Below are 27,125 nucleotides of genomic sequence, written 5' to 3'. Positions count from 1 at the left end.
AGCGTCTGCATGGTTTCCCCAATGTACCATGCCTTGGGACATCCTTTCCTGCAGCGTATCAGGTGGACAACGTTGGCCGAGTTGCAAGAGTAGGTACCGTGTACCTGGAAGATGGTGTTCTCACGTGAGATGATGGCATCCGTGATGACGACCGGCACGTCTTGCAGAGGTTGCTGTGGCAGGGTTGTGTGGCGTCGTGGTCACTGTTCTCCTGAAGACTGGGTAGTTTGCTGCGGACAATGGTCTGTTTGAGGTTGCGCGGTTGTTTGAAGGCAAGAAGTGGGGGTGTGGGATGGCCTTGGCGAGATGTTCGTCTTCATCAATGACATGAAGGTTCCGGAGGAGATGCCGTAGCTTCTCCGCTCCGGGGAAGTACTGGACGACGAAGGGTACTCTGTCCACCGTGTCCCGTGTTTGTCTTCCGAGGAGGTCGGTGCGGTTTTTTGCTGTGGCGCGTCGGAACTGTTGATCGATGAGTCGAGCGCCATATCCTGTTCTTCATAGAAACCCTACAGTACAGAAAGAGGCCATTCGGCCCATCGAGTCTGCACCGACCACAATCCCACCCAGGCCCTACCCCCATATCCCCACACATTTTACCCACTAATCCCTCTAACCTACGCATCTCAGGACACTAAGGGGCAATTTTAGCATGGCCAATCAACCTAACCCGCACATCTTTGGACTGTGGGAGGAAACCGGAGCACCTGGAGGAAACCCATGCAGACACGAGGAGAATGTGCAAACTCCACACAGACAGACAGTGACCCAAGCTGGGAATTGAACCCAGGTCCCTGGAGCTGTGAAGCAGCAGTGCTAACCACTGTGCTACCGTGCCGCTACTGTTCTTATGAGGGCATCTTTCAGCGTCTGGAGATGTCTGTTGCGATCCTCCTCATCTGAGCAGATCCTGTGTATTCGGAGGGCTTGTCCGTAGGGGATGGCTTCTTTAACGTGTTTAGGGTGGAAGCTGGAGAAGTGGAGCATCATGAGGTTATCCGTGGGCTTGCGGTACAGTGAGGTGACCGTCCTTAATGGAGATGCATGTGTCCAAGAATGCAACTGATTCCAGAGAGTAGTCCATGGTGAGTCTGATGGTGGGATGGAACTTGTTGATGTCATCATAGAGTTGTTTCAGTGATTGCTCACCATGACTCCAAAGGAAGAAAATGTCATCGATGTATCTAGTGTATAGCATCAGTTGAAGGTCCTGTGCGGTGAAGAAGTCTTGTTCGAACCTGTGCATGAAGATGTTGGCATATTGAGGTGCGAATTTGGTCCCCATGGCTGTTCCGTGTGTCTGGATGAAGAACTGGTTGTTGAAGGTGAAGACATTGTGGTCCAGGATGAAACGGATGAGTTGTAAAAGTGCATCTGGAAACTGGCAGTTGACGGCATTGAGTACTGAGGCCGTTGCAGCAATGCCATCATCGGGATGTTGGATTTATGTCACATTATCAGTAACCCCCACAGCTTGCCTCCTGGACTTGCAGGCTGTCCTGTCTGGAGACAATACACATCTCTTTAACCTGTGCTTAATGCTCCCTCGACCCACATTGTCTGTATCTTTAAGGCCTGGCTGGCTGTAGGGATTCGCATTCTAATCAGTATTCTGTAACTTGATTGTGTGTCTCTGTGCACTGTTTGAGAGCACATTTCCACTCCATCTGACAAAGGAGCAGCACTCCGAAAGCTTATGGTATTTGCTACCAAATAAACCTGTTGGACTTTAACCTGGTGTTGTGAGACTTCTTACTGTGTTCACCCAGTCCAACGCCGGCATCTCCACATCATGTCTACTACCATGGCAGCTTGTTTCAGACACTCACCACCCTGTGAAAAAATTGCTCTTCTGGACCCTTTTGTATCTCTCCCCTCACCTTAAACCCTGCCCTCTAGATTTAGACTCCCCTACCTTTGGGAAAAGATATTGACTATCTACCTTGTCTATGGCCCTCATTTTATAGACCTCTAAGGTCACCCCTCAGTCTTCTACGCTCGAGAAAAAAGTCCCAGTCTATCCAGCCTCTCCTTATAACTCAAACCATCAAGTCCCGGTAGCATCCTAGTAAATCTCTTCTGCATTCTTTCTAACCTAATAATATCCTTTCTATAATAGGGTGACCAGAACTGTACACAGTATTCCAAGTGTGGCCTTATCAATGTCTTGCACAACTTCAACAAGACGTCCCAACTCCTGTATTCAATGTTCTGACCAATGAAACCAAGCATGCTGAGTGCCTTCTTCACCACTCTGTCCACCTGTGACTCCACTTTCAAGGAGCTATGAACCTGTACTCCTAGATCTTTGTTCTGTAACTCTCCCCAACACCCTACCATTAACTGAGTAAGTCCTGCCCTGATTCAATCCACCAAAATAGATCATCTCGCACTTATCTAAATTAAACTCCATCTGCCATTCATCAGCCCACTGGCCCAATTGATCAAGATCCCTTTGCAATCCGAGATAACCTTCACTGTCCACTATGCCACCAATCTTGGTGTCATCTGTAAACTTACTAACCATGCCTCCTATACTCTCATGCAAATCATTTATATTAATGACAAATAACAGTGGACCCAGCACTGATCCCAGGCCTCCAGTTTGAAAAACAACCCTCTGGCATCTGCCATCAAGTCAATTTTGTATCCATTTAGCCACCTCACCCTGGATCTCCCCCACAGGACTTGAATACCGCCATCAAGTATCTGAGCCTACTTCTTTAATCTATCCTTATTAGTTATTTATCCCTGGAATAATTCGTCAATCTCCTCAGTATTCCTTCTCCAATGCATTCACACTCTTCCTAACTATGCTACCCAGAACTGGATGCAGTACTCCAGATGACATCCATTTAGTTGAACTTAAGACATATGACCTCCTTACTCTTAGACTCAATGCTTTCATTAGTAAAACCTAGAATACCATATGCATTAACTGCTATCAATATATCCTGTCACCTTCTGACTTATGTACAGGTCCCTTTGTTCTTGCAGCACCTTTCAATTTATACCTGCATCTCCAAATTCTTCCTGCCAAAATGAATCACCTTACTTCTCTACATCGAATCCACCACTTGTCTGCCCATGTCCTCATAGTTGACAACATTTTCAATCTTTGTATAATCTGCAAATTTTGAAATCATGCCCTGCATGCTGCAGTTCATTAAGATACATCAGCAAGAACAAGGGTCACAAGACTGACCCCTAGGAAATTCCATTACAAGCCTTCCTCCAATCTGAAAAGCAACTAATCACCATTACTCTCTTGTCAGTCAACTTCTGACTCTACTTTTCCTTTTACTCCAGGAGCTAGATTTTTGCTCAAGTCTGTTGGGTGGAATATAATGTGGAAAAGTGAAAAGTTATCCACAATGGTAGCAGGAACAAAGTAGTGGTAAGTAGTAAAGAGATCAAGTGCAGATGTACAAAGGGACCTGGCTGTCTTAACAAGCTACTGAAAACTAACATGCGGGTGCAGCAAGCAATTAGGAAGACTAGCCTTTATCAAAGGGGATTTGATTACAGGAATAGTAAAATCTTGCTTCAATTGGATAGAACTTTGTTAGAGTGGACATGTGGTACTGTGCACAGTTTGGTCTCCTTACCAGAGGAAGGATATTACCATAGAGGGGATGCAATGAAGGTTCAGACTAGTTCCTGGGATGGCAGGACTATCCTAAGAGATGGGGAAACTTGGCTTGTATCCTTAGGAATGAGAGAGTGTGATCTCATGGAAGATACTTCAAAGGATAGACAGGGCAAGATGCTGGCCCTGGTTACGGTGTCTAGAACAAGTGGAACAATTTCCAGTAAGGAGGAAGCCACTTGGGACTGGACAGACAGATTGCTTTTTAAAAAAATACTTCAGGGTTGTGAATCTTTGCAATTTGGCTCCAAAGGGCTGTGGAAGCGCAGTCACAAGTAGAGATTGATTAACTTCCAAATACCAATGAAGAGATGAGGATAGTGCAGGAAAGAGACATTGAAGTGGACAATTAGCCATGATCATAATTGAATGACTTACTCAAAGTTTGGATTGGTTGATGAGTGAACTTTGATTGGCAGAAGCATGGCTGTGGAAATGTTTGTTGGATTTCACAAAAACACAAATTCAATAGAATATAGATATGCTTGCTGCATTTGAATTCAAAGCTGCATGCAATAATTTACTTGCATCATGCACAAATTTACCATGGGAGAGTTCAACTTTATCGATATGCTAGTCGACAAATTTGCCGGTGTTCTCTACTAACACCTACCACAGGCTACCTTTTCTGGTCATCTATATATTCCTTCAGTTCCACGTTTTCAGAGCCTTAATGGCAACCTCAAGCAGAATCTGGATCATTTGCACACTTTGCCTATGGGGAACATCAAAGTGATTTTTGCTTTACATTATTTTAAAAGAACCAAAAAAGTGATGGCCATCAGCCCATTAATGAGAGAGAATAAAGTGCCCAGTCAATCTCATCCTGCCTTCAAAAAGTTAGCAGTTTATACTGCTACTATACTATGCAAGAGTGGCATTTGCCATAATGTCAAGCCAGAAAGATATCCTACCCATCATAGAAACATAGAAAACTACAGCACAAAACAGGCCCTTCGGCCCCGCAAGTTGTGCCGAACATATCCCTACCTTTTAGGCCTACCTATAACCCTCCATCCTATTAAGTCCCATGTATTCATCCAGGAGTCTCTTAAAAGACCCTATTGAGTTTGCCTCCACCACCACTGACAGCAGCCAATTCCACTCATCCACCACCCTCTGAAAAACTTCCCCCTAACATTTCCCTGTACCTACACCCCAGCACCTTAAACCTGTGTCCTCGTGTAGCAGCCATTTCCACCCTGGGAAAAAGCCTCAGAGTCCACCCGATCTATGCCTCTCAACATCTTCTATACCTTTATTAGGTCTCCTCTCATCCTACGTCTCTCCAAGGAGAAAAGACCGAGCTCTCAGCCTATCCTCATAAGGCATGCCACTCAATCCAGGCAACATCCTTGTAAATCTCTGCACCCTTTCAATCTTTTCCACATCCTTCCTGTAATGAGGCGACCAGAACTGAGCACAGTACTCCAAGTGGGGTCTGACGAGGGTCTTATATAGCTGCATCATTATCCCCGGACTCCTAAACTCAATCCCTCGATTGATAGCAGATGAGTAATGTGGTATAGGAATTTCAGTGCCAGAATGATGTTAGGCAACATCACAAAGTGCTGATACAATCAACATGCATACCATTCAGCTGCTTGTAAGCACAGGCTGGTGAGTATGGTTACTACCTTACCTGTTGCAAGACAGAATCATTTCTAATGTTGGTCACTGCTAGTTGGACAACATTTGTTAAATAATCGATCGCACTAAGAATTACAAACAACCAATTCAAGATTCAATTGGGCTCTTGCAGCTACATATACAGAGACCCGTTCTTTGCAGGCAAGAGAACATGTACATACATTAGATAACAACCACTGATTCAGAGAACTGTCTGGTTTAAATTTAAACCAAGCTTGGCAGTTAACGGTCAGTCAGACCTCTACTGTCGCCATGACATTTGTACAAATAGTGTATTGAAAGTGCACATAATATTTAACTTGAACAAAGGGATGGTTAAAACTTAGCGTTACACAGAATGAAATCAAAGTAGCATCCACAATTACATTTAGAAAACCAAAACGAATCAGAGGGTAGAATTAAAAACGTATTGATGAAATGCAAGATTGGGAGTGCTTGAAGGGCTTTAGCCCCACATTAAGATCACACATGGTTCATTGCATTTTTAAAGACTAGAATACAAGTTAGCTGTAAGGAGGCAGTGGGCCAAATTATATCTAGAATGGCATCAATTCTACAGGATAGGCCATTGCACTGGTGCTGGCCAAATTATCCATTATTAATTGCCCTAAAGTGGCTAAATATTTGCAAAGTTACTATAGCATCTGACTTCTAAAACAAATCGTTGCATTACACATGTACTCCTTTGTTGCCAATAACATTTTTGGCCCCATAAATATTGACAATCGAGTACATATCTGAATTTTGATGTTATGCAAAAAATGCTTGAAGGTGAAAGGAGGAAATTTAGGTGCCCATTTACATGAATCAGAAGATGGATTCATAGGCAGAAGCAGCCAAATGAAACTTGTGACTTAGATACTTGGAAGCTAACAGGTAAGAAAAGTCTGGATAGGAGATTATGGCCAGTTTCAGATACCAAAATAATGATAAATATTGGTCTTAAGGTTACAGATCAGATTTACCAAAATATAAATAAAATGTTTGTTCAAGGACAGTGGGTTTAATTAATAATGTAGCAACCATGATCATTACAAAATTTTAACCCAATTTCACAGCTTGCCACACTGGGATACCTAGGTTTAGTGCAGGAATTGTGGTCACTAATCTACCGTTTCCTACCATCTTGACTGCTCACCTTGCATACAGTAACAAGTGCTGCAGTTCACTTTTGCCACCTCATGATCTTGCGACATTTGTTCATCAATCACAATAAGGCTACATCCAACCACCACCTCCCATCTGTCTAGCCTTTGGCCTCCATTTATCATTTTTCCATACACCCAATTCCTCAAAAAGCACCTACCCCACTTCCACTTTAATGCTCAATAAAAACATTACGCTCACCCTTGTGCAGGTGTGGCCCTCATTTCCATCCACGGCATGGTGCTACCCCATAGCACCAGTGACCCAGGTTCAATTCCAGCCTTGAAACTGTCCATGTGGAGTTTGCACATTCTCCGTGTCTGCATGGGTTTCCTCTGGGTGCTCCGTTTTCCTCCCAGTCTAAAGATGTGCAGGTGGGTTGGCTATGCTAAATTGTCCCTTCGTGTCTTAAGATGTGCAGGATAGGTGAATTAGCAGGGCAAATACATGGGTTACGGGGATACGCCATGGTTGGGATGCTCTGCCAGACAGGCGGTGTAGACACAAATGGGCCAAAGAGCCAGCCTCTTTGTGCTGTAAAATTGACTCCACAATAGAGTAGGCACAAATGGGACTTAGCATGAGTGGTGTGCCACAGGGATCAGGGCTAGGACCTCAGCTGTTTACAATTTATATAAATGACTTGGATGAAGGAATGGTTGATAAATTGGCAGGCAGCTAAACTAGGTAGGAAAGCAAGTGGGAAGAGGCTACAAAAGATCAAGTTAGTAGGAGAGATCCGGCAATTGGGAGAAAATGTGAATTGTCCATTATGAACATATTACCTATATGGTGATTTCTAGAGCTCAAATGCAGAAGGAGCAGTGTGTCCTAGTGCAAGATTACAAAAAGCTAGTATGTAGGTGTGATAAGTAATTAGGAAGGCTGATGCAAGAGGAATTGAATACACAAGTAGGGAGGTTATGCTTCAGTTGTACAGGGCACTAATAAGACCACATTGGGAACAATGTACATTATTGGTCACCTTATTTGTGAGCAGCTCAGCGGTTCACCAGACTAATGCCCAGAATGGGTGGGATGTTGAGGAAAGTTTGGAGCCTCTTGAGTTTAGAAGGGCAAGAAGAGACTTGATCGAAACCGTCAAGATGCTGAGGGGTCTTCACAGGGTGAACGCGGAGAGGATGTTTCCTGTTGTGGGAGAATCTAGAATAAGAGGTCACCCATTTAAAATGGAGACAAGGAGATATTTTCACTCTTCATGGAAAGGTGGCAGAAGCAGAGTCTTTGACTATTTTTGAATGGTGTATAGATTTTGGTAAGCAAGGGGTGATCAACATCCTGCTCATCAGGTCAGCCATGATATTGAATGGAAGAGCAGGCTTGAGGCACCTACTCCTTCTCCCTGTTCATATGTTCTGATTCCAGGACAGACTTGAAGCGAATTGATGGTTTAGCAATTCACTGTCAGATCTGATAATAGTACCCAATACAGGTGCATTGTTAAAATTCACTATTTTGAATCATGAAATGCAAAGATAAAACTGGGCTTCATTCTTAATCCTCACTGGTCTCCACCAATTCTCAATAAATGAGAAGATCTGTGGGTATCTGCTCTGCTGTCTCTGCCACATGCAGCCCTTTCATGAGCTTACCAGGTTAAGTCCTCTCTGCTGTATCTTTGCATATTTTTTTAGTTTATCATCGTCTCATGCCCATGAGCTCATCTGGTCTTCAAGAATCACTCCCTGCTCCCTCAACCTAATTCTCAAACAGATGATCACCCAGGTTCCCATGTTAACTGTTCATGTACTATCCCTCCCCATAAACCTGGAAATCCACCACCCTCAAAAAGGTACCACTTCATCTCAAAACTCCCACTCTTCCCGAAGTACTGAATGTATTACATACCAAGCCATTGTTCCCAGGAGTCCATATTGGAATGCTTAGTCACAAATGACATTCCATGTGATTGTTATCCCTCCTGTCCCTTCACAACCAATCTGCTGCTTTTGACATGGACTATAGCATTCTCCAATGCCTCTGCATTGTCACCCAGTCAAATAAAATAGGAGAATTCAGATGGTTCTGTTCATATCAAATTATAGGCAAAATTGGTTTCTTGCCCCACATTTGCCTCAGAGTGCAAGGATTTATTGCAAGCCACTATTTCTCACCCATGTGCTGTGACTTGGCAGTATCCAAAAACATAGCATTAGTTTTTCACTGATACCAACTCTACCTCACCGCCTCATTTGTCAGATCAGGTACCCAGTGCTCGTTAAGTAGATATTTTCTCCAAAATATTGGAAAGACCAATGCCATCCTTCTCCCTGTCAACAGCTATAAAGCATATCTGTTTGCAACCTTGGTGTCACTGACTGAAATGAGCTTTTGCTTACATATCTGTAGAGTCATCAACACTACTCCTCATTTCCACCTCTATCATCTGACTTCACTTCCTCAGCCTGTCTGCTGCCAAAAACTTCATTCACACCTTGTTACCAGCAGACTATCTTTCCCCAGCTCTCCCCTCAAAAAAAAACTCTGCTTTTCCATGGCCTCACTTGCAGCAAGTCCCAACCATGCAGTAATGGATTGGATTTGCCACACCCCTAGCCAAGCTGTTCCAGTACAGCTGCAACACTGACATCTACCTAGCAATCCAGCAATGTGGAAAATTGTCTAGGTATGCCCTGTACACAAGAGGACAATTGCCAATTACTGCCCCATCCTCTTGATCAAGTGATGGAATGGGTCACAGTGCCATCAAACAGCACTTGCCAAGCAATAACCTGCTCACTGATGTGCAGGTTGGGATCTGCCAGAGTCAGCCAGCTCTTGATCTCATTTAGCTTGGTGCAAACATGGACAAAGCTGAACACCAGAGAGGAGAGGAGAGAGTGTGATTGCCCTTGACATAAAGGCTGTATTTGACCAAGCGTGCCTTCGGAGCCCTAGCAAAACTGGAGACAATGGGAATGGGGAAAACTTTCCACTGGCTAGCCTCATTCCTAACACAAAGGAGGGTGGCTGAAGGTCAGTCATCTTGGCTCCAGGCCATTACTGGCAGGGTTCCTCAGGTAAGTATCATAGGCCCAAACATCTTCAACTGCTTCAATGACATTCCTTGCATCATATGGTCTGAAGTTTGCCAATTACTCAATTCCTCAGACACTGAAGTAGTCCATGTTCAAATGCAACAAGACCTGGACATTATCCAGGCTTGGGTTGACAAATAACATTCATGCCACATAAATGCCAGGCAATGATCATCTCCAACATGAGAATCTAACCATTTTTCCTTGACATTTAATAGCATTCCTCCACTAACATTCTGGGAGTTACCACTGACAAGAAACTGAACCGGCCAGGCCATGTAAAATAGTGTAGCTACAAGAGCAGGTCAGAGGCTAGGAATCCTGCAGAATAACACCTCCAAAAGGCCCATCCACCATCTACAAAGCCATGACAGAGTTTGATGGAATACTCTACTTGCCTGGAGTACAGCTCCAATTATTCAGGACAAAGCAGCCCGCTTGCTCCACCATCATACAGCAGCAGCAGTGTGTACCATCTACACGATGCACTTTGCAAACACATGACCAATACCATTTAGAAGGATAGGGACAGATACATGGGAATACCAACATTTGCAAGTTTCTCTCCAAGTCACTCACCATCCTGACTTGGAACGCTGTTCCTTTCATTGTTGCTGGGTCAAAATCCTGGAACACCTCCCCAATTGCATAGCAATTCAAGGCGGCAACTCACCACCACTTAAGGGGAATTAGGGATGGGTAATGAATGCTAGCCTAGCCACTAAAGCGCACATCCCTTGAATGAACAAAATTTAAAACTTTACCAGCTTCATGTGAGATTTGAACCATTGTCTTCACAGCATTCACCTGGGCCTCTGGTTACAAGTCCAGTGACATTACCACTATGTCATCTTCCTTAGCTTTGGAATTCCTTCCAAATTTGACTACCTCTTCCTTTAAGATGCTCCTGAAAACCTGCTTCTGCATCCAAGCTTCTGGACATCTGTCCTAATAGCCTGATGCTCTATTTTACTGCACAATGCTCTCATGAAATGACTCAAGACAAGATATTCATATTGGAAACTGGAACAAAAGGTGGAAATAAAACAGATTACGGATTTGGAAGATTAACACTTTTGCAGTTTATGCTATGGTGCTGAAAGCCATCAATCAAGTTGAAAATAACTTGTAGCAGTCAACTGAATGATTCAATGGTAGAAGGGGTTAAAAATGTAAACCTTACCGCAAATTCTGAATAGCTTACAGTAAGGCATCTGAATGGATTAGACTGCTGACTGATAGATGATGCATTTGTTTCTTTGTCTTGCAGAGGTGTTTCTTGTAGGGGCCCTGGTAAGTTGGGCACATTTGTAGTCTAATGAACAAGAAGTCAAAACATCTTTCAGCACCCATCTGAAAAAGGATTGCTACATTCTCTGTACATAGTTGGAGGAAGCCAAAAATAGGTTGGTGAATAATAAGACAGAGTTATTCTTAGGAACCATAGAGGAGTCAGCAATGTCACTATACTGGAGACATTCCAGCACTCCCAAGCATAACTATTTTCCCCCTCAAGCAATAAGACCTCAATTCCTAGCTCAGGTGATGAAAGTCACAAAATTGAAAAAATCTCCATGAAGGCATATGTGCAAGATAGGAAGTGTAAATAATAGTAACTTTCCCCTCATTTAATTATTTTATTGAGGCACTAGATACAAGAAAGCTTCCATCAGATTGAAAAATAATGGATGCAACTCAGCTGAACAAAACCAGTCATGATCTACCATAGCAGATTCAATTTGGCTTTGTTAAACAGAAATCACATTTGACCAACCTGCAGATGTTGTGTATTTTATTTTTTTGATTGATTTATCACCATATGCATTGGGATAGTGAAAGGTTTCTTGTGCTATACAGACAAAACACTGTTCAGAGTACATAAGGGAGGAAGAAGGGTGCAGAATATAATGTTGAGAAAGATCAGCTTCCATAAAGCAGCGATAAGATGCCAAACATTACTACACAAAGCTTATGGTATAGAGGGCAGCATTAGCATGGATAAAGGGTTGGTTAGCAGCAGAAAGCTAAAAGTAAGGGATGCATGGTTCATTTTCAGATGAACAAAACTAGCAGTGCCACAGGGATCAGTGCAAGATCTTGAACTATGTATCACTTGGATGAAGGGACTAAATGTTATGTCAAAATAGGAAAGTAAGTTACAAGCTGTCAAAGAGCTTACAGATTGGCCAAGCAAGTGAGCAAATAAAAATGGCAGATGGAGTATAATGTGGGAAGCTGTGAACTTTGACAGGAAGAATAAAAACAGTATTATTCAAGTGGAACGAGATTACAGAACTCTGCAGTAGAGAGATCTGGATGTTCTGGTATATGAATCAAAGTTAGTATCCATATAACAAGTGATTAGGAAGGGAAATGGAACATAAAAGATTTGCTACTGTTGGACAGGGCATTAGTGAGACCACATCTGGAGTGGTGTGTATAGGCTTCCTTATTTAAAGGTTGGAGGCAGTTCAGAGAAGGTTCACTAGTCGATTCCTGGGATGGAGGAGTTAGCTGGAGTAAAAATCAAACAGAGAAGGTCTGTACCCATTGGAATTTAGAAGATGGAGGTGATCCTATTGAAACATAGCATCCATATTGTCAAGCCCCCTCAGGATCATGCCCCTTATGGAGAGACTAGAATAATTCAGAAATAAGAGATTTCCCCTTTAAGACAGATGGCCTCCCGTTTAAGATGTAGATGAGAAATCTTTTCCTGAGGGTCAGTCTGTCAAATATGCTTCCTCAGAGCAGCGGAGGCAAGGTATGGAATAGCTTTATTGCCAAGTTAGATAGAACCTTGACTGGCAAGTAGAGTTGAGAGTTGAGACTACGAACAATTAGCTGTGATTGTATCAAATGAGGGAGCAGACCTGGGCTGAATGGCCTGCTGCTAATTTGTATGCATGTCCACAAATGCCAGAAGGTTGTAGGATAGTCAGGTAAAGAGGTTAAAGGTGGGATATTAGCTGAGGCACAAGACCTTTTATATGAGAACACTGCAGAGTTCTGGTTATTGTAACATAGGATGACGGGGGCGGGGGGGGGGGTGGGGTGAGGAGAGAGAGAGAGCAGAGAGAGAGAAAGAAAGAGAGGGAGAGAGAGGAGGAGAAAAGAGATGTGAATTTGTTGCCCGAAATGGAGTATGGACTGGAGAGGCCGGGGTTGTCTTCTTTGGACTGGAGGAGAAGGCCGGAGAGATTTGGTATATAAAATTGGAGGACCAAGATAAAGACCAATTCCTTTAGCAGAGCAGTCATTAGCCAGGGACTTGGATTTAATGTAACGGCAGAAGGATTAGAGAAATGTTTTCACCTAGGAGGAAGATGGGTGTTTTGAACTAGAGTAGGATGGAGACAGAAATCCTAATTGCATGTAAAAAATACTGTAATCTGTAGAGTCACTGAGCAAGAGGGTGGATAAGCTTGTTTGTGGCTGACAGAGACCATTGGCTGCTTTTCTTGTCTACTTTTTAAAAAAAAAGATATTCCATGGTAAAAGCTAGAGGTCTAACAATTAGAGATTGACGGCAGCATAGTGGCAAGCACTGCTGCCTCAGTGCCAGGGAGCTCGGTTCAATTCCAGCCTTGGGTGACCTCCACACAGACACATTCTCCCCTGGGTGCCTCCCACAGTCCAAAAACATGAAGATTAGGTGGTCTGGCCATGGCAAAATTGCTCCTTAGTGTCCCAAGATGTGACAGTTAGATGGATTAGTATCCCAAGATGTGAAGGATTAACCATAGAACATTACAGCGCAGTACAGGCACTTCGGCCCTCGATGTTGCGCCGACCAGTGGTACCAATCTAAAGGCCCTCTAATCTACACTATTCCAATATCATCCATATGTTTATCCAATAACCACTTGAACGCTCTCAACGTTGACGAGTCCACCACTGCTGCAGGCAGGGCATTCCACGCCCTTACTACTCTGAGTAAAGAACCTACCTCTAACATCTGTCCTATATCTCTCACCCCTCAATTTAAAGCTATGTCCCCTCGTGCTAGCCAACACCATCCGAGGAAAAAGGCTCTCACTATCCACCCTATCCAATCCTCTGATCATCTTGTATGCCTCTATTAAGTCACCTCTTAACCTCCTTCTCTCTAACGAAAACAACCTCAAGCCCCTCAGCCTTTCCTCATACGATTTTCCCACCACACCAGGCAACATCCTGGTAAATCTCCTCTGCACCCTTTCCAACACTTCCACATCTTTCTTATAATACGGCGACCAGAACTCTACGCAATACCCCAAATGCGGCCGCACCAGAGTTTTGTACAGTTGCAGCATGACCTCTTGGCTCCGAAACTCAATCCCTCTACTAATAAAAGCTAACACACCGTACGCCTTCTTAACAACCCTATCAACCTGGGTGCCAACTTTCAGGGATCTATGCACATGGACACCCAGATCCCTCTGTTCATCCACACTACCAAGTATCTTACCATTAGCCCAGTATTCCTGTTACTCCTTCCAAAGTGAATCACCTCACACTTTTCCGCATTAAACTCTATTTGCCATCTCTCAGCCCAGCTCTGCAGCTTATCTATGTCCCTCTGTAACCTGCCACTTCCCTCCGCACTGTCTACAACTCCACCGACTTTAGTGTCATCCGCAAATTTACTTATCCATCCTTCCACGCCCTCATCCAGATCATTAATAAAAATGACAAACAGCAGTGGCCCCAAAACAGATCCTTGCGGTACGCCACTAGTAACTGAACTCCAGGACGAATATTTCCCATCAACCACCACCCTTTAGAAACATAGAAACCCTACAGTGCAGAAGGAGGCCATTCGGCCCATCGAGTCTGCACCGACCACAATCCCACCCAGGCCCTACCCCCACATATTTTACCCGCTAATCCCTCTAACCTACGCATCTCAGGACTCTAAGGGACAATTTTTTTTTTAACCTGGCCAATCAACCTAACCCGCACATCTTTGGACTGTGGGAGGAAACCGGAGCACCCGGAGGAAACCCACGCAGACACGAGGAGAATGTGCAAACTCCACACAGACAGTGACCCGAGCCGGGAATCGAACCCGGGACCCTGGAGCTGTGAAGCAGCAGTGCTAACCACTGTGCTACCGTGCCGCCCCAGCGTTTTCTTCCAGCTAACCAATTCCTGATCCAAACCACTAAATCACCCTCAATCCCATGTGTCCGTATTTTCTGCAAAAGCTTACCATGGGGAACCTTATCAAACGCTTTGCTGAAATCCATATACACCACATCAACCGCTTTACCCTCATCCACCTCTTTGGTCACCTTCTCAAAGAACTCTAAGGTTTGTGAGGCACGACCTACCCATCACAAAACCATGCTGACTATCCCTAATCAAATTATTCCTTTCTAGGTGATTATAAATCCAATTATAAAACCAAGGTAAGTGTGTGGGGTTACAGGGATAGGGCAGGGGAAGTGGGCCTGGGCAAAATAGTCTAAGAGTTGGTGCAGACTTGGATGGGTCAAATGGCCTTCTTCTGCACCGTAGGGATTAGGCACATGGGAATTAGGAGCAGAAGTAGGCAAATTCAACCCTTCACCATTCAGTTAGATCTGGCTGATTTCTCCCTGGTCTCAAATCCACGTCCCCTGCCTGCTCCCCATATTTTCTTATTGAAATATATCTCCTTCTTGAAACCATTCAATGATTCAGGCTCCATGTTAAGGGGCAGCGTGTTCCACAAATTCACCACCCTCTGCGAGAAGTAGTTCCTCCTCATCTCAATTTAAATCTACTGCCTCTCAACTTATAACCACTTGTTCAAGATTGTCCCATAAAAGGAAACATTAGATTCCCTCATCCTTCCGAACTCCAGTGAGTACAAGCCCAAACTATTTCTCTCCTCATAAATCAACACTTTCATCCCTGGAATCAATCTGGTGAACCTCCTCTGAACTATCTCCAATGCTACCACATCCTTCCTCAAATAAAGGAGACCAAAACTGGACACGATACTCCAGATGTGGTCTCAACACCCTATACAATTGCAACAACACTTCTACTTTTATACTTCAGTCCTTCTGCAATAAATGCTCAACATTTCATGCTACACCTGCATACCAACTTTCTGCAATTCATGAACATAGACACCCAGATCCCTCTGCCTGGATGAATTTTGAATCGGCTTTTCATTGAGGTAATAATTTGCATTTTTTTTTCAAAACAGATAACCTCACACTTATCCACATTAAACTCCATGATTCTATGATCAGGCAATTTACACACAGGAGAAACTGAAGACAAAACTGCATAGTAGCTCAGGAAGTATATGATGACTTTTTCCCCTTTGTATTGGATGATTTGGAATCAAATCCTCTAGTTCATGATGCAAATCCACAATACAAAGTATTGTTGGCTGTTGGTCCATCTTCAAAGTCCCCAAGCACAATGTTGCTCATATGGATTGCAGACATTTGGAAGGGGGACAATATCAAACCAAAATTGGCGGGGGGGGGGGGGTGGAAATCAAAGCTGTAAGAGGAGCAGGAAAAAGACCTGGAAGGAGGAATGGATAAGCACAACAGATTTAAAGATTTTACCAAAAGAGGCTGTGCCTTGCTGCCTCAATTTGTAAAAATTAATAGAAACACTGATTATATCAGCTTCATTTCTCATATTCCTACATTTTTGTGCCCAATAAGTTGTAACTGGTGAGTATGTTAAATAGGAATTTAAGTGAAGAAATGTCTCCTAACGGTCTATGACTTTTGTTTTGAGTCACAGACCTGAAATTCTCTCTCCATGGATACTGCCAAGTATTTCCAGAATGTTTTGCTCTTACTTTCAAACATTCAGAACTCATTTCAAATGTTCTAAATCTCAAAGATTCAGTCACTTTGATTTTGAGATAAAGCACTGTACGGCTATGGAAATCAGTGTGGAAAGATTCCAGTTCAGAAATGTGAAAACATTTTTGTGGATAACCTACACATTTATAGGCCTGCTTGGATTGTTAGGTTTAGAGATTCTTGTACAAATGTGCATAACTAATACATGTTGTAACGCAAGACTGACCTTCTGAGCTGCAAGAGATGGCTTTCTTGTTCGTTTACAAGTCCTTCCACCACTATTCAATGTAAAATTTGAGCTTCCATTTAACTACGAGAGAATGTTAAAAATGTTTTGATCAGACAGTCGAGAAGTGACAGAAGTTCTCAAAAGTAGATTCGTTATCTCAATCAACTCCAAGTAAGACTCAATGTTAACCATTTCTCTCTCCACAGATGCTGCTGGACACGAGTTTTTCCAGCATTTGCAGAATTATGATTTTAGATTCATTATCTCCTGGGAGAGATAATGTTATTTCATTTATATATCTAGTTGAATAAAGAAAAATGCATTTTGTGTAGTGCTTTTCACAATCATAGAACATCCTAAAACTCTTTATAGCCAATTAAGTACTGAGTCACTGTTGTAAAAAAAAATGCTGCAGTCAATTTGCATGCAGCACAGCAATGTGAAAATGGTCCCTCAACCTTTTGTATATGCATTCCAGGGATAAATATTGGCAAGACATCACAGATAACTCCCATGTTCTTCTTCAAAATAGTGTAATTAAACCTTTCATAAGCACCAGAGGTTAGATGGATATTTTGGTTCAACTGCAGTTTAGTAGCCCAGCACTGGGTGGTCCAGATGCAGATCTATTATTTATCTGTCTTCAAAGTTCAAACTATTAGCATGCTCAATACTAAGGTTCATTTGCAATAGAAGCTCTGAGCTTACAGCAGCAAGGTATCGAAGCCTCAAGTAGCCAAGAAAAAAAAACACTTTTGCAAGCAGTATCCTGAGACTAACATCTATTCTTGGAGCTCTCTCCATGGACAACTTTTCTATAATGCAAGATCTACTTAAGAACACCTGTTCTGAAACAAAGACTTTAGCAACTGCCCCAAGTGAAGAAATTTCTCCTCATCTGAGTCCTAAATGGCCTATCCTGTATCCGGAGACTGACTCCTCATTCTAGACTCACCAGCCAGAGGAAACTGTTTCAATTATATCCCCTCCTATTCCAGTGAGTACAGGTCCAGTTGACTCAATCTCTCCTCAATCCTGCTATCCCAAGAATCAGTCTGGTGAACCTTTGCCGCACTCCTTAGAGACTGAAACAGTACAGTATTTCAGGTGTGGCCTCTGTGCCTATATTCAGACCTCTTGCAATGAAAGCTGGCAAACCATTTGCCTTCTTAACTGCTTGCTGTACCTTCATGCTTGTTTTCAGTGACTGGTGTACTAGGACACCCAAGTCCCTTTGTACATCAATATTGCCCAATCTATCATTATTTGATTAATTCTGTACTATTCGGTTTCTCTCTGAAGTTACACACATCTACCCACTCAAACTGGTCTAAATCACCGTGAAGCCTCTTAGCTTACACCAGGTACTGGAGGATGTTTTCTAAAAAAACTCCTCACCATGAATGCAGTACATTCACTTGGAATAATTAACAAAGGCCAAGTGTTGTGACAGCTAGAGTTGGCTGGGGTGGCTTTTGATGCCAAAGCAGCAAACATGTTTAGTCTTAATTTCACACTCTGCGCAAAGTGCTATTTAAAAAGAAATAAAAATTACAGGTCAAGAGACAGTATTGCTCTTCAAAAACAGAAGGGAAAATGAAAATTAACAACTTACTTTTCTGATTTTGCTCTGTGGTGTACTAGATGCACCCAATGTCCGTTTTAAAGGAGTTTTACAGCCAATCCCATCTTCCTTCTTTACACACTGGAAATAAAGTCACAGAACTTTCAATCACTTGCACCACACAAATACCATTAAATACTAGCACTGTACATATTAATCTCAACTACATTTTAAAATGCAAGAAATTCATAAAATTCTTAATTTGAATAAAATTTAGCCAACATTACAATGATATGCAAATACAACTGGGATGATGAGCTAGGGTAGAGATTGCCAAGCTGGTAATGTGGGAAGGAGCTTTGCAATTCAAAATTGAACAAACATACTCGTTCTTGTTTCTCTTGAACTTTCTTGAGTCTATGTTGCTCCCATTGATTAGCAACGTAAGCTGTGAATTTTTGGCCATAAATCAGAAAGGGACAGCCTTGCTCAGTTTCCCATCTCTCTATGTACAGCTTCATTTCTTCTTCCAGCTGAAGAGGAAACACAAGTCAGATTGATAATGGTCTTTTAAAACCAAAAAACACTACAATGACCTTTAACAATCACCAGAATGGAGTAATACTTGCCTTTGGTATTTTCTTTTGCAGCATACTACGTTCCTTTTCCTCTTTCAGTAAAGTTCCGCCTCTATTAGAGAATCTGTTTGGGTCTGATGCCTTCTTCTGCACAAAAGTTAAATAGAATTATATCTAGTTTTCATGTTACAATATCATACTAGATTTGCGATTCAGATCAAGAACCAAGTAGTGAAGTTTCCAATTTGATGGAATGGCTACAAATTGTCACCATTTTGGAAAAGTGTTCCCTTCTCCCTCAAAGCTGCCACTAAATCTCATTTGTATATTTGCTAATTCCTTAGCAAAAAATTAAAAATGTTCAAAAAAGGTACCTAGTGGGATCCTTGCGCACAAAACGAATTTTAAACACCTTGCAATGGGGGAGGGGGAGTGGGGGGGAAATGGAAGCCGAATAGTCTTCGGGCCATAACTTCCAGTGGAGTCATATGCAACAGCTATGGATTAAAGCTCAGAAGTTAGTCCATTTACCCAAAAGATGTAGTTAGCTTTGCATAGATGTGGTTAATGTCAAAAGTCACTGAATCTTGAGTGGCAATGAACATAGGAACAGGAGTAGGCCATTCTCAACCAGTCAAGCCTACTCCACCATTCAATACACATGGCTTATATCATTGCCTTTTCCCTACACAAAACCCGTGTTGTTACTAAGGTATCAACCTAAGCCTTAATTATTCAATAACAGCTTCCATAGCGCTTTGGGGAAGGGAATTTCTTAACCCCTTTAAAAAATGTTTCTGCTCAAATGGATTACCCCTGGTTCAGACTCCCCATTCCCCATGGGAAACACCTTACTTATATCTATGCAGTCTATTTACAATGAGATCACACTGGCTCTTTAAAACTCTTAGAGAACACAGGCCAGTTTGCCCAATCTCCTTTCAAAAGACAGTCCCACCATTCTAGGAATATGTCTGGCAAACCTTTACAAAGAACAATACAGCACAGGAACAGGTCCTTCGGCTCTCCAAGCCCGTGCCGCTCCCTGGTCCAAACTAGACCATTATTTTGTATCCCTCCATTCCCACTCCGTTCATATGGCTATCTAGACAAGTCTTAAACGTTCCCAGTGTGTCCGCCTCCACCACCTTGCCTGGCAGCGCATTCCAGGCCCCCACCACCCTCTGTGTAAAATATGTCCTTCTGATATCTGTGTTAAACCTCCCCCCCCTTCACCTTGAACCCATGACCCCTCGTGAACGTCATCACCGACCTGGGGAAAAGCTTCCCACCGTTCACCCTATCTATGCCTTTCATAATTTTATACACCTCTATTAAGTCTCCCCTCATCCTCCGTCTTTCCAGGGAGAACAACCCCAGCTTACCCAATCTCTCCTCATAACTAAGCCCTTCCATACCAGGCAACATCCTGGTAAACCTCCTCTGTACTCTCTCCAAAGCCTCCACGTCCTTCTGGTAGTGTGGCGACCAGAACTGGGCGCAGTATTCCAAATGCGGCCGAACCAATGTTCTATACAACTGCAACATCAGACCCCAACTTTTATACTCTATGCCCCGTCCTATAAAGGCAAGCATGCCATATGCCTTCTTCACCACCTTCTCCACCTGTGACATCACCTTCAAGGATCTGTGGACTTGCACACCCAGGTCCCTCTGCGTATCTACACCCTTTATGGTTCTGCCATTTATCGTATAGCTCCTCCCTACATTATTTCTACCAAAATGCATCACTTCGCATTTATCAGGATTGAACTCCATCTGCCATTTCTTTGCCCAAATTTCCAGCCTATCTATATCCTTCTGTAGCTTCTGACAATGCTCCTCACTATCTGCAAGTCCTGCCAATTTTGTGTCGTCCGCAAACTTACTGATCACCCCAGTTACACCTTCTTCCAGATCGTTTATATAAATCACAAACAGCAGAGGTCCCAGTACAGAGCCCTGCGGAATACCGCTGGTCACAGGCCTCCAGCCAGAAAAAGACCCTTCCACTACCACCCTCTGTCTTCTGTGACCAAGCCAGTTCTCCACCCATCTAGCCACCTCCCCCTTTATCCCATGAGATCCAACCTTTTTCACCAGCCTACCATGAGGGACTTTGTCAAACGCTTTACTAAAGTCCATATGGACGACATCCACAGCCCTTCCCTCGTCAACCATTCTGGTCACTTCTTCAAAAAACTCCACCAGGTTAGTGAGGCATGACCGCCCTCACAAAACCATGCTGACTATCGTTAATGAGTTTATTCCTTTCTAAATGTGCATACATCCTATCTCTAAGAATCTTCTCCAACAACTTCCCTACCATGGACGTCAAGCTCACCGGCCTATAATTACCCGGGTTATCCTTCCCACCCTTCTTAAATAACGGGACCACATTAGCTATCCTCTAATCCTCTGGGACCTCCCCTGCGTCTAGTGACGAGACAAAGATTTGTGTCAGAGGCCCAGCGATTTCATCTCTCGTCTCCCTGAGCAGCCTTGGATAGATTCCATCAGACCCTGGGGATTTGTCAGTCTTTATATTCTCTAACAAACCTAACACTTCCTCCCTTGTAATGGAGATTTTCTCCAACGGTTCAACACTCCCCTCCGAGACACTCCCAGTCAACACATCCCTCTCCTTTGTGAATACCGACGCAAAGTATTCATTTAGGATCTCCCCTACTTCTTTGGGCTCCAAGCATAATTCCCCACTTTTGTCCCCAAGAGGTCCGATTTTTTCCCTGACAACCCTTTCGTTCCTAACGTATGAACAAAGAACAAAGAACAGTACAGCACAGGAAACAGGCCCTTCGGCCCTCCAAGCCTGTGCCGCTCCTTGGTCCAACTAGACCAATCGTTTGTATCCCTCCATTCCCAGGCTGCTCATGTGACTATCCAGGTAAGTCTTAAACGATGTCAGCGTGCCTGCCTCCACCACCCTACTTGGCAGCGCATTCCAGGCCCCCACCACCCTGTGTAAAAAACATCCCTCTGATGTCTGAGTTATACTTCGCCCCTCTCAGCTTGAGCCCGTGACCCCTCGTGATCGTCACCTCCGACCTGGGAAAAAGCTTCCCACTGTTCACCCTATCTATACCCTTCATAATCTTGTATACCTCTATTAGATCTCCCCTCATTCTCCGTCTTTCCAAGGAGAACAACCCCAGTCTACCCAATCTCTCCTCATAGCTAAGACCCTCCATACCAGGCAACATCCTGGTAAACCTTCTCTGCACTCTCTCCAATGCCTCCACGTCCTTCTGGTAGTGCAGCGACCAGAACTGGACGCAGTACTCCAAATGTGGCCTAACCAGCATTCTATACAGCTGCATCATCAGACTCCAGCTTTTATACTCTATACCCCGTCCTATAAAGGCAAGCATACCATATGCCTTCTTCACCACCTTCTCCACCTGTGTTGCCACCTTCAAGGATTTGTGGACTTGCACACCTAGGTCCCTCTGTGTTTCTATACTCCTGATGACTCTGCCATTTATTGCATAACTCCTCCCTACATTATTTCTTCCAAAATGCATCACTTCGCATTTATCCGGATTAAATTCCATCTGCCACCTCTCCGCCCAATTTTCCAGCCTATCTATATCCTGCTGTATTGCCCGACAATGCTCTTCGCTATCCGCAAGTCCAGCCATCTTCGTGTCATCCGCAAACTTGCTGATTACACCAGTTACACCTTCTTCCAAATCATTTATATATATATCACAAATAGCAGAGGTCCCAGTACAGAGCCCTGCGGAACACCACTGGTCACAGACCTCCAGCCGGAAAAAGACCCTTCGACCACTACCCTCTGTCTCCTATGGCCAAGCCAGTTCTCCACCCATCGAGCCACTTCTCCTTGTATCCCATGAGCCTTAACCTTCTTAACCAACCTGCCATGTGGGACTTTGTCAAATGCCTTACTGAAATCCATATAGACGACATCCACGGCCCTTCCTTCATCAACCGTTTTTGTCACTTCCTCAAAAAACTCCACCAAATTTGTAAGGCACGACCTCCCTCTTACAAAACCATGCTGTCTGTCACTAATGAGATTGTTCCGTTCTAAATGCACATACATCCTGTCTCTAAGAATCCTCTCCAACAACTTCCCTACCACGGACGTCAAGCTCACCGGCCTATAATTTCCTGGGTTATCCCTGCTACCCTTCTTAAACAACGGGACCACATTCGCTATCCTCCAATCCTCAGGGACCTCACCCGTGTCCAAAGAAGCGACAAAGATTTCCGTCAGAGGCCCAGCAATTTCCTCTCTCGTCTCCCTGAGCAGTCGAGGATAGATGCCATCAGGCCCTGGGGCTTTGTCAGTTTTAATGTTCCCTAAAAAACCTAACACTTCCTCTCTCGTAATGGAGATTTTCTCTAACGGGTCAACACCTCCCTCCGAGACACTCCCGGTTAACACGCCCCTCTCCTTCGTGAATACCGATGCAAAGTATTCATTTAGGATCTCCCCTATTCCCTTGGGTTCTAAGCATAATTCCCCTCCTTTGTCCCTGAGAGGTCCGATTTTCTCCCTGACAACTCTTTTGTTCCTAACGTATGAATAGAATGCCTTAGGATTCTCCTTAATCCTGCCTGCCAAGAACATCTCGTGCCCTCTTTTTGCCCTTCTAACTCCCCGTTTGAGATCTTTCCTACTCTCTCTGTATTCCTCCAGAGCTCCATCTGTTTTCAGTTGCCTGGACTTAACGTACGCCTCCCTTTTCATTTTAATCAGATCCTCAATTTCCCTGGTTATCCACGGCTCTCGAATCCTACCTTTCCTATCTTTCCTTTTTACAGGCACATGCCTATCCTGCAGCCTTATCAATAGTTCCTTAAAAGACTCCCACATGCCAGACGCGGACTTACCCTCGAACATCCTCTCCCAATCAACATCCACCAATTCCTGCCTAATCCGGCTATAGTCAGCCTTCCCCCAATTTAGCACCCTGCCCGTAGGACAGCACTCATCCTTGTCCATGACTATCCTAAAGTTAACAGAGTTGTGGTCACTATTTGCCACATGTTCCCCTACCGAAACTTTGACGACCTGACCGGGCTCATTTCCCAGAACTAGGTCCAGTATAGCCCCCTCTCTAGTCGGGCTATCTACATACTGTTCCAAAGAACCTTCCAGTATGCATTTTACAAATTCCTCCCCGTCCGGTCCCCCAGCTCTAAGCACTTTCCAGTCTGTGCCAGGGAAATTAAAGTCCCCCACTACAACAACCCTATTTTTTCTGCACCTATCCAGAATCTCCTGACATATCCTTTCCTCCACTTCCCGTGGGCTGTTGGGTGGTCTGTAGTACACCCCCAGCATAGTGACTGCACCCTTCCTGTTTCTGAGTTCCACCCACAGCGACTCAGTACATGACCCCTCTAAGTTGTCTACCCTCTGCACCGCGGTAATATGCTCCTTAACTAATATCGCTACTCCCCCACCTTTTTTAGCCCCTCCTCTGTCTCGCCTAAAACACTGATACCCCGGAATATTCAGCTGCCAGTCCTGTCCTTCTTTTAACCAAGTTTCCGTCACCGCAACCACATCCAAATTCCGCACAAGCATTAAGGCCCTAAGTTCGTCTGTTTTACCCGTTACACTCCTCGCATTGAAGCAGATGCACTCCAGACCTCCAGGCCCAGTCAGGTCCTCCTCCTCCAGAGTGCTCCTCTTCTTAGCTAGCCTTGCCCTGGCCCCCAGCTCGACCCCAGCCTCAGTATTTACTGACCTCCTGTTTTGTTCCCCACCCCCCTGCCACACTAGTTTAAATCCTGCCGAAACACTCGAGCAAAACTCCCAGCCAGGATATTTGCTCCCTTCCAGTTAAGGTGTAACCCATCCTTTCTGTACAGTTGCCATCCTGACTTGAAGATTTCCCAGTTATCTATGAATTTAAAACCCTCCCTCTTGCACCAGTCCTTTAGCCACGCGTTCAACTGTAGAATCTCCCTGTTCCGAGCCTTGGGATTCTGCTTAATCCTGTCTGCCAAGGACATTTCGTGACCCCTTTTTGCCCTTCTAATTCCCCGTTTGAGTTCTTTCCTACTTTCTTTGTACTCCTCCAGAGCTCCCTGTTTTTAGCTGCCTGGACCCAACATACACCTCTCTTTTCTTTTTGACCAGTTCCTCAATTTCCCTGGTTATCCACGGTTCTCGAATCCTACCCTTCTTTTTTACAGGCACATGCCTGTCCTGCAGCCCTAACAACTGTTCCTTAAAAGACTCCCACATGCCAGATGTGGATTTACCCTCAAACAGCCTCTCCCAATCAAGAGCTGCCAATTTCTGCCTAATCCCACTAAAGTTAGCCTTCCCCCAATCCAACACCTTACCCTTGGGACACCACTCATCCTTTTCCATCACTATCCTAAAGCTAATAGAATTGTGGTCACTATTTGCCACATGTTCCCCTACCGAAACTTTGAAGACCTGACCGGGCTCATTCCCCAGTACGAGGTCCAGTATAGCCCCCTCTCTAGTCGGGCTATCTACATATTGTTCCAAAGAACCCTCCTGTACACATTTTCCAAATTCCTTCCCATTCAAGAGTCCCAGCTCTCAGCGATTTCCAGTCTATACCAGGGAAATTGAAGTCTCCCACTACAGCAACCCTATTTTTCCTGCACCTATCCATTATCTCCTGACATATCCGTTCTTCCACTTCCCTTGGGCTGTTGGGGGGCCTGTAGTATACCCCCAACATAGTGACTGCACTCTTCCTGTTTATAAACTCCATCCAGAGTGACTCGTTACACAACCCCTCTGAATTGTCCTCCCTCTGCACCGCTGTAATATGCTCTCCAACTAATACTGCTACTCCCCCGCCTCTTTTGGCCCCTCCTCTGTCTCGCCTAAAACACTTGTACCCCGGAATATTCAGCTGCCAGTCCTGTCCCTCTTTCAACCAAGTCTCTGTCACCACAACCACATCCAAATTCCTCGTGAGCATTAAGGCCCCAAGTTCATCTGTCTTACCTGCTACGCTCCTTGCATTGAAGTATAAGCACTCCAGACCTCCAGGCCCAGTGAGGTCATCCTCCCCCAGAGTGCTCTTCTTCTTTGCCAGCCTTGTCCCCGCCCCAAGCTCGTCCCCAGCCTCTACACTTGTAGACCTAATACTTTGATCCCCACCCCCCCTCCCCTGCCATACTAGTTTAAACCCCCCCGAACTGCACTAGCAAAACTCCCAGCCAGGATATTCGTGCCCTTCCAACTTAGTTGTGACCCGTCCTTCTTGTACAGGTGCCATCCTCTCCTGAAAACTTCCCATTGATCTAGGAAAATGAAGCCCTCCCTCCTGGACCAGTCCTTTAGCCAAGCATTCAATTGTACTAACTCCCTATTCTTAGCCTCACTGGCACGAGGCATTGGGAGCAGCCCAGAGATGGCCACCCTGGAGGCCCTACTTTTTAGTCTATTTCCCAACTCCCTGAATTGCTCTCGTAGGATCCCCCTGCTCTTCCTATCTACGTCATTTGCACCAATGTGTACAATGACATCCGTTTCTCTATCTTCCCCTTTTAAGATGCCTCCTATCCGCTTGGAGACATCCATTACCCCAGCACCAAGTAGGCAGACTACCATCCTGGAGTCCTGTTCGCACCCACAGAATCGCCTGTCCGTGCCTCAAACCGACGCATCCCCCACCACTATTGCTCTCCTAACCCCTCTCTTTCCTTTCCGGGCCACAGAGCCTGACTGTGTGCCAGTGACCTGGTCACTGTGGCTTACCCCTGGAGAGTCATCCTCCTCCACACTATCCAAAACAATATACTTGTTTTGGAGTGGGACAACCACAGGTGACCCCTCCACTAATTGCTCACTCCCCTCCCCTCTCACACCTGTCGCCGAGCCCTTCCTAGTATGAGAGACAGCTACTGGAGTACTCTCTGGTACGTTACCCTTCTGACCTTTACTCCTCCTAACTGTGACCCACGTGTCTACCTCCCGATGCCCCGGTGTAACTAGTTCCCTATAACTCATGTCAATTATTCTCTCATTCCCCCTGACTAGACCAAGGTCAGCAATCTGCAGCTCCAGTTCCGTGACGCGGTCCCTCAGGAGCTGCAGTTCCACGCACCTGGCGCAAATGTGGTCCTCTGGGAGGCTAGGTGTTTCCAGGAACTCCCACATCCCACACCGGAAGCACCGAACTGGCCTATCATTCATAGTTACCCTTATCCTATATAGGTTTGGATAAAAATAACTTACCCTGCCTCGCCCTTTCCCCCGAAGCCCTGCGAGCCAAAGCCCTGACAGCTTTCACTCAGCTTCTCACTTACTCCGCGGCCCGCTCCCGACGCTGCCCTCTGTATAGAGCAACTTTTATACTAAAAAACACAATCTCCCAGAATCCCCTGCAGCCTACTCCCACTTCCTCAGAGTTTAAACCTTTGAAAAAAGCCCGCAAAAAACCCCGGATTAAATAAAT

General features: G+C 44.6%; 1 protein-coding gene across 3 annotated transcripts in view; it reads right to left on the bottom strand.

Annotated features, from left to right (window-relative positions):
* Window positions 1-27,125, bottom strand: part of LOC144493003 (protein regulator of cytokinesis 1-like) — a 51,019-nt gene that overhangs the window by 4,465 nt on the left and 19,429 nt on the right. Inside the window, exons 9-13 of one of the 3 annotated variants that reach the window (XM_078211780.1) lie at window positions 18,730-18,825; window positions 18,487-18,633; window positions 18,152-18,241; window positions 16,534-16,617; window positions 10,688-10,819 (exon numbers count right to left, since the gene is read on the bottom strand). In XM_078211780.1, coding sequence (XP_078067906.1) covers window positions 10,688-10,819; window positions 16,534-16,617; window positions 18,152-18,241; window positions 18,487-18,633; window positions 18,730-18,825 — 549 coding nt within the window. The remainder of the gene's footprint in view (window positions 1-10,687; window positions 10,820-16,533; window positions 16,618-18,151; window positions 18,242-18,486; window positions 18,634-18,729; window positions 18,826-27,125) is intronic. The other 2 variants (XM_078211790.1, XM_078211800.1) reach the window with 2 other exon arrangements.

The sequence above is a fragment of the Mustelus asterias genome, chromosome 1 (genome assembly GCF_964213995.1).
Source record: "Mustelus asterias chromosome 1, sMusAst1.hap1.1, whole genome shotgun sequence".
NCBI classification, from domain to species: Eukaryota; Metazoa; Chordata; class Chondrichthyes; order Carcharhiniformes; family Triakidae; genus Mustelus; species Mustelus asterias.
This window is presented reverse-complemented; position numbering and strand designations above follow the sequence as displayed.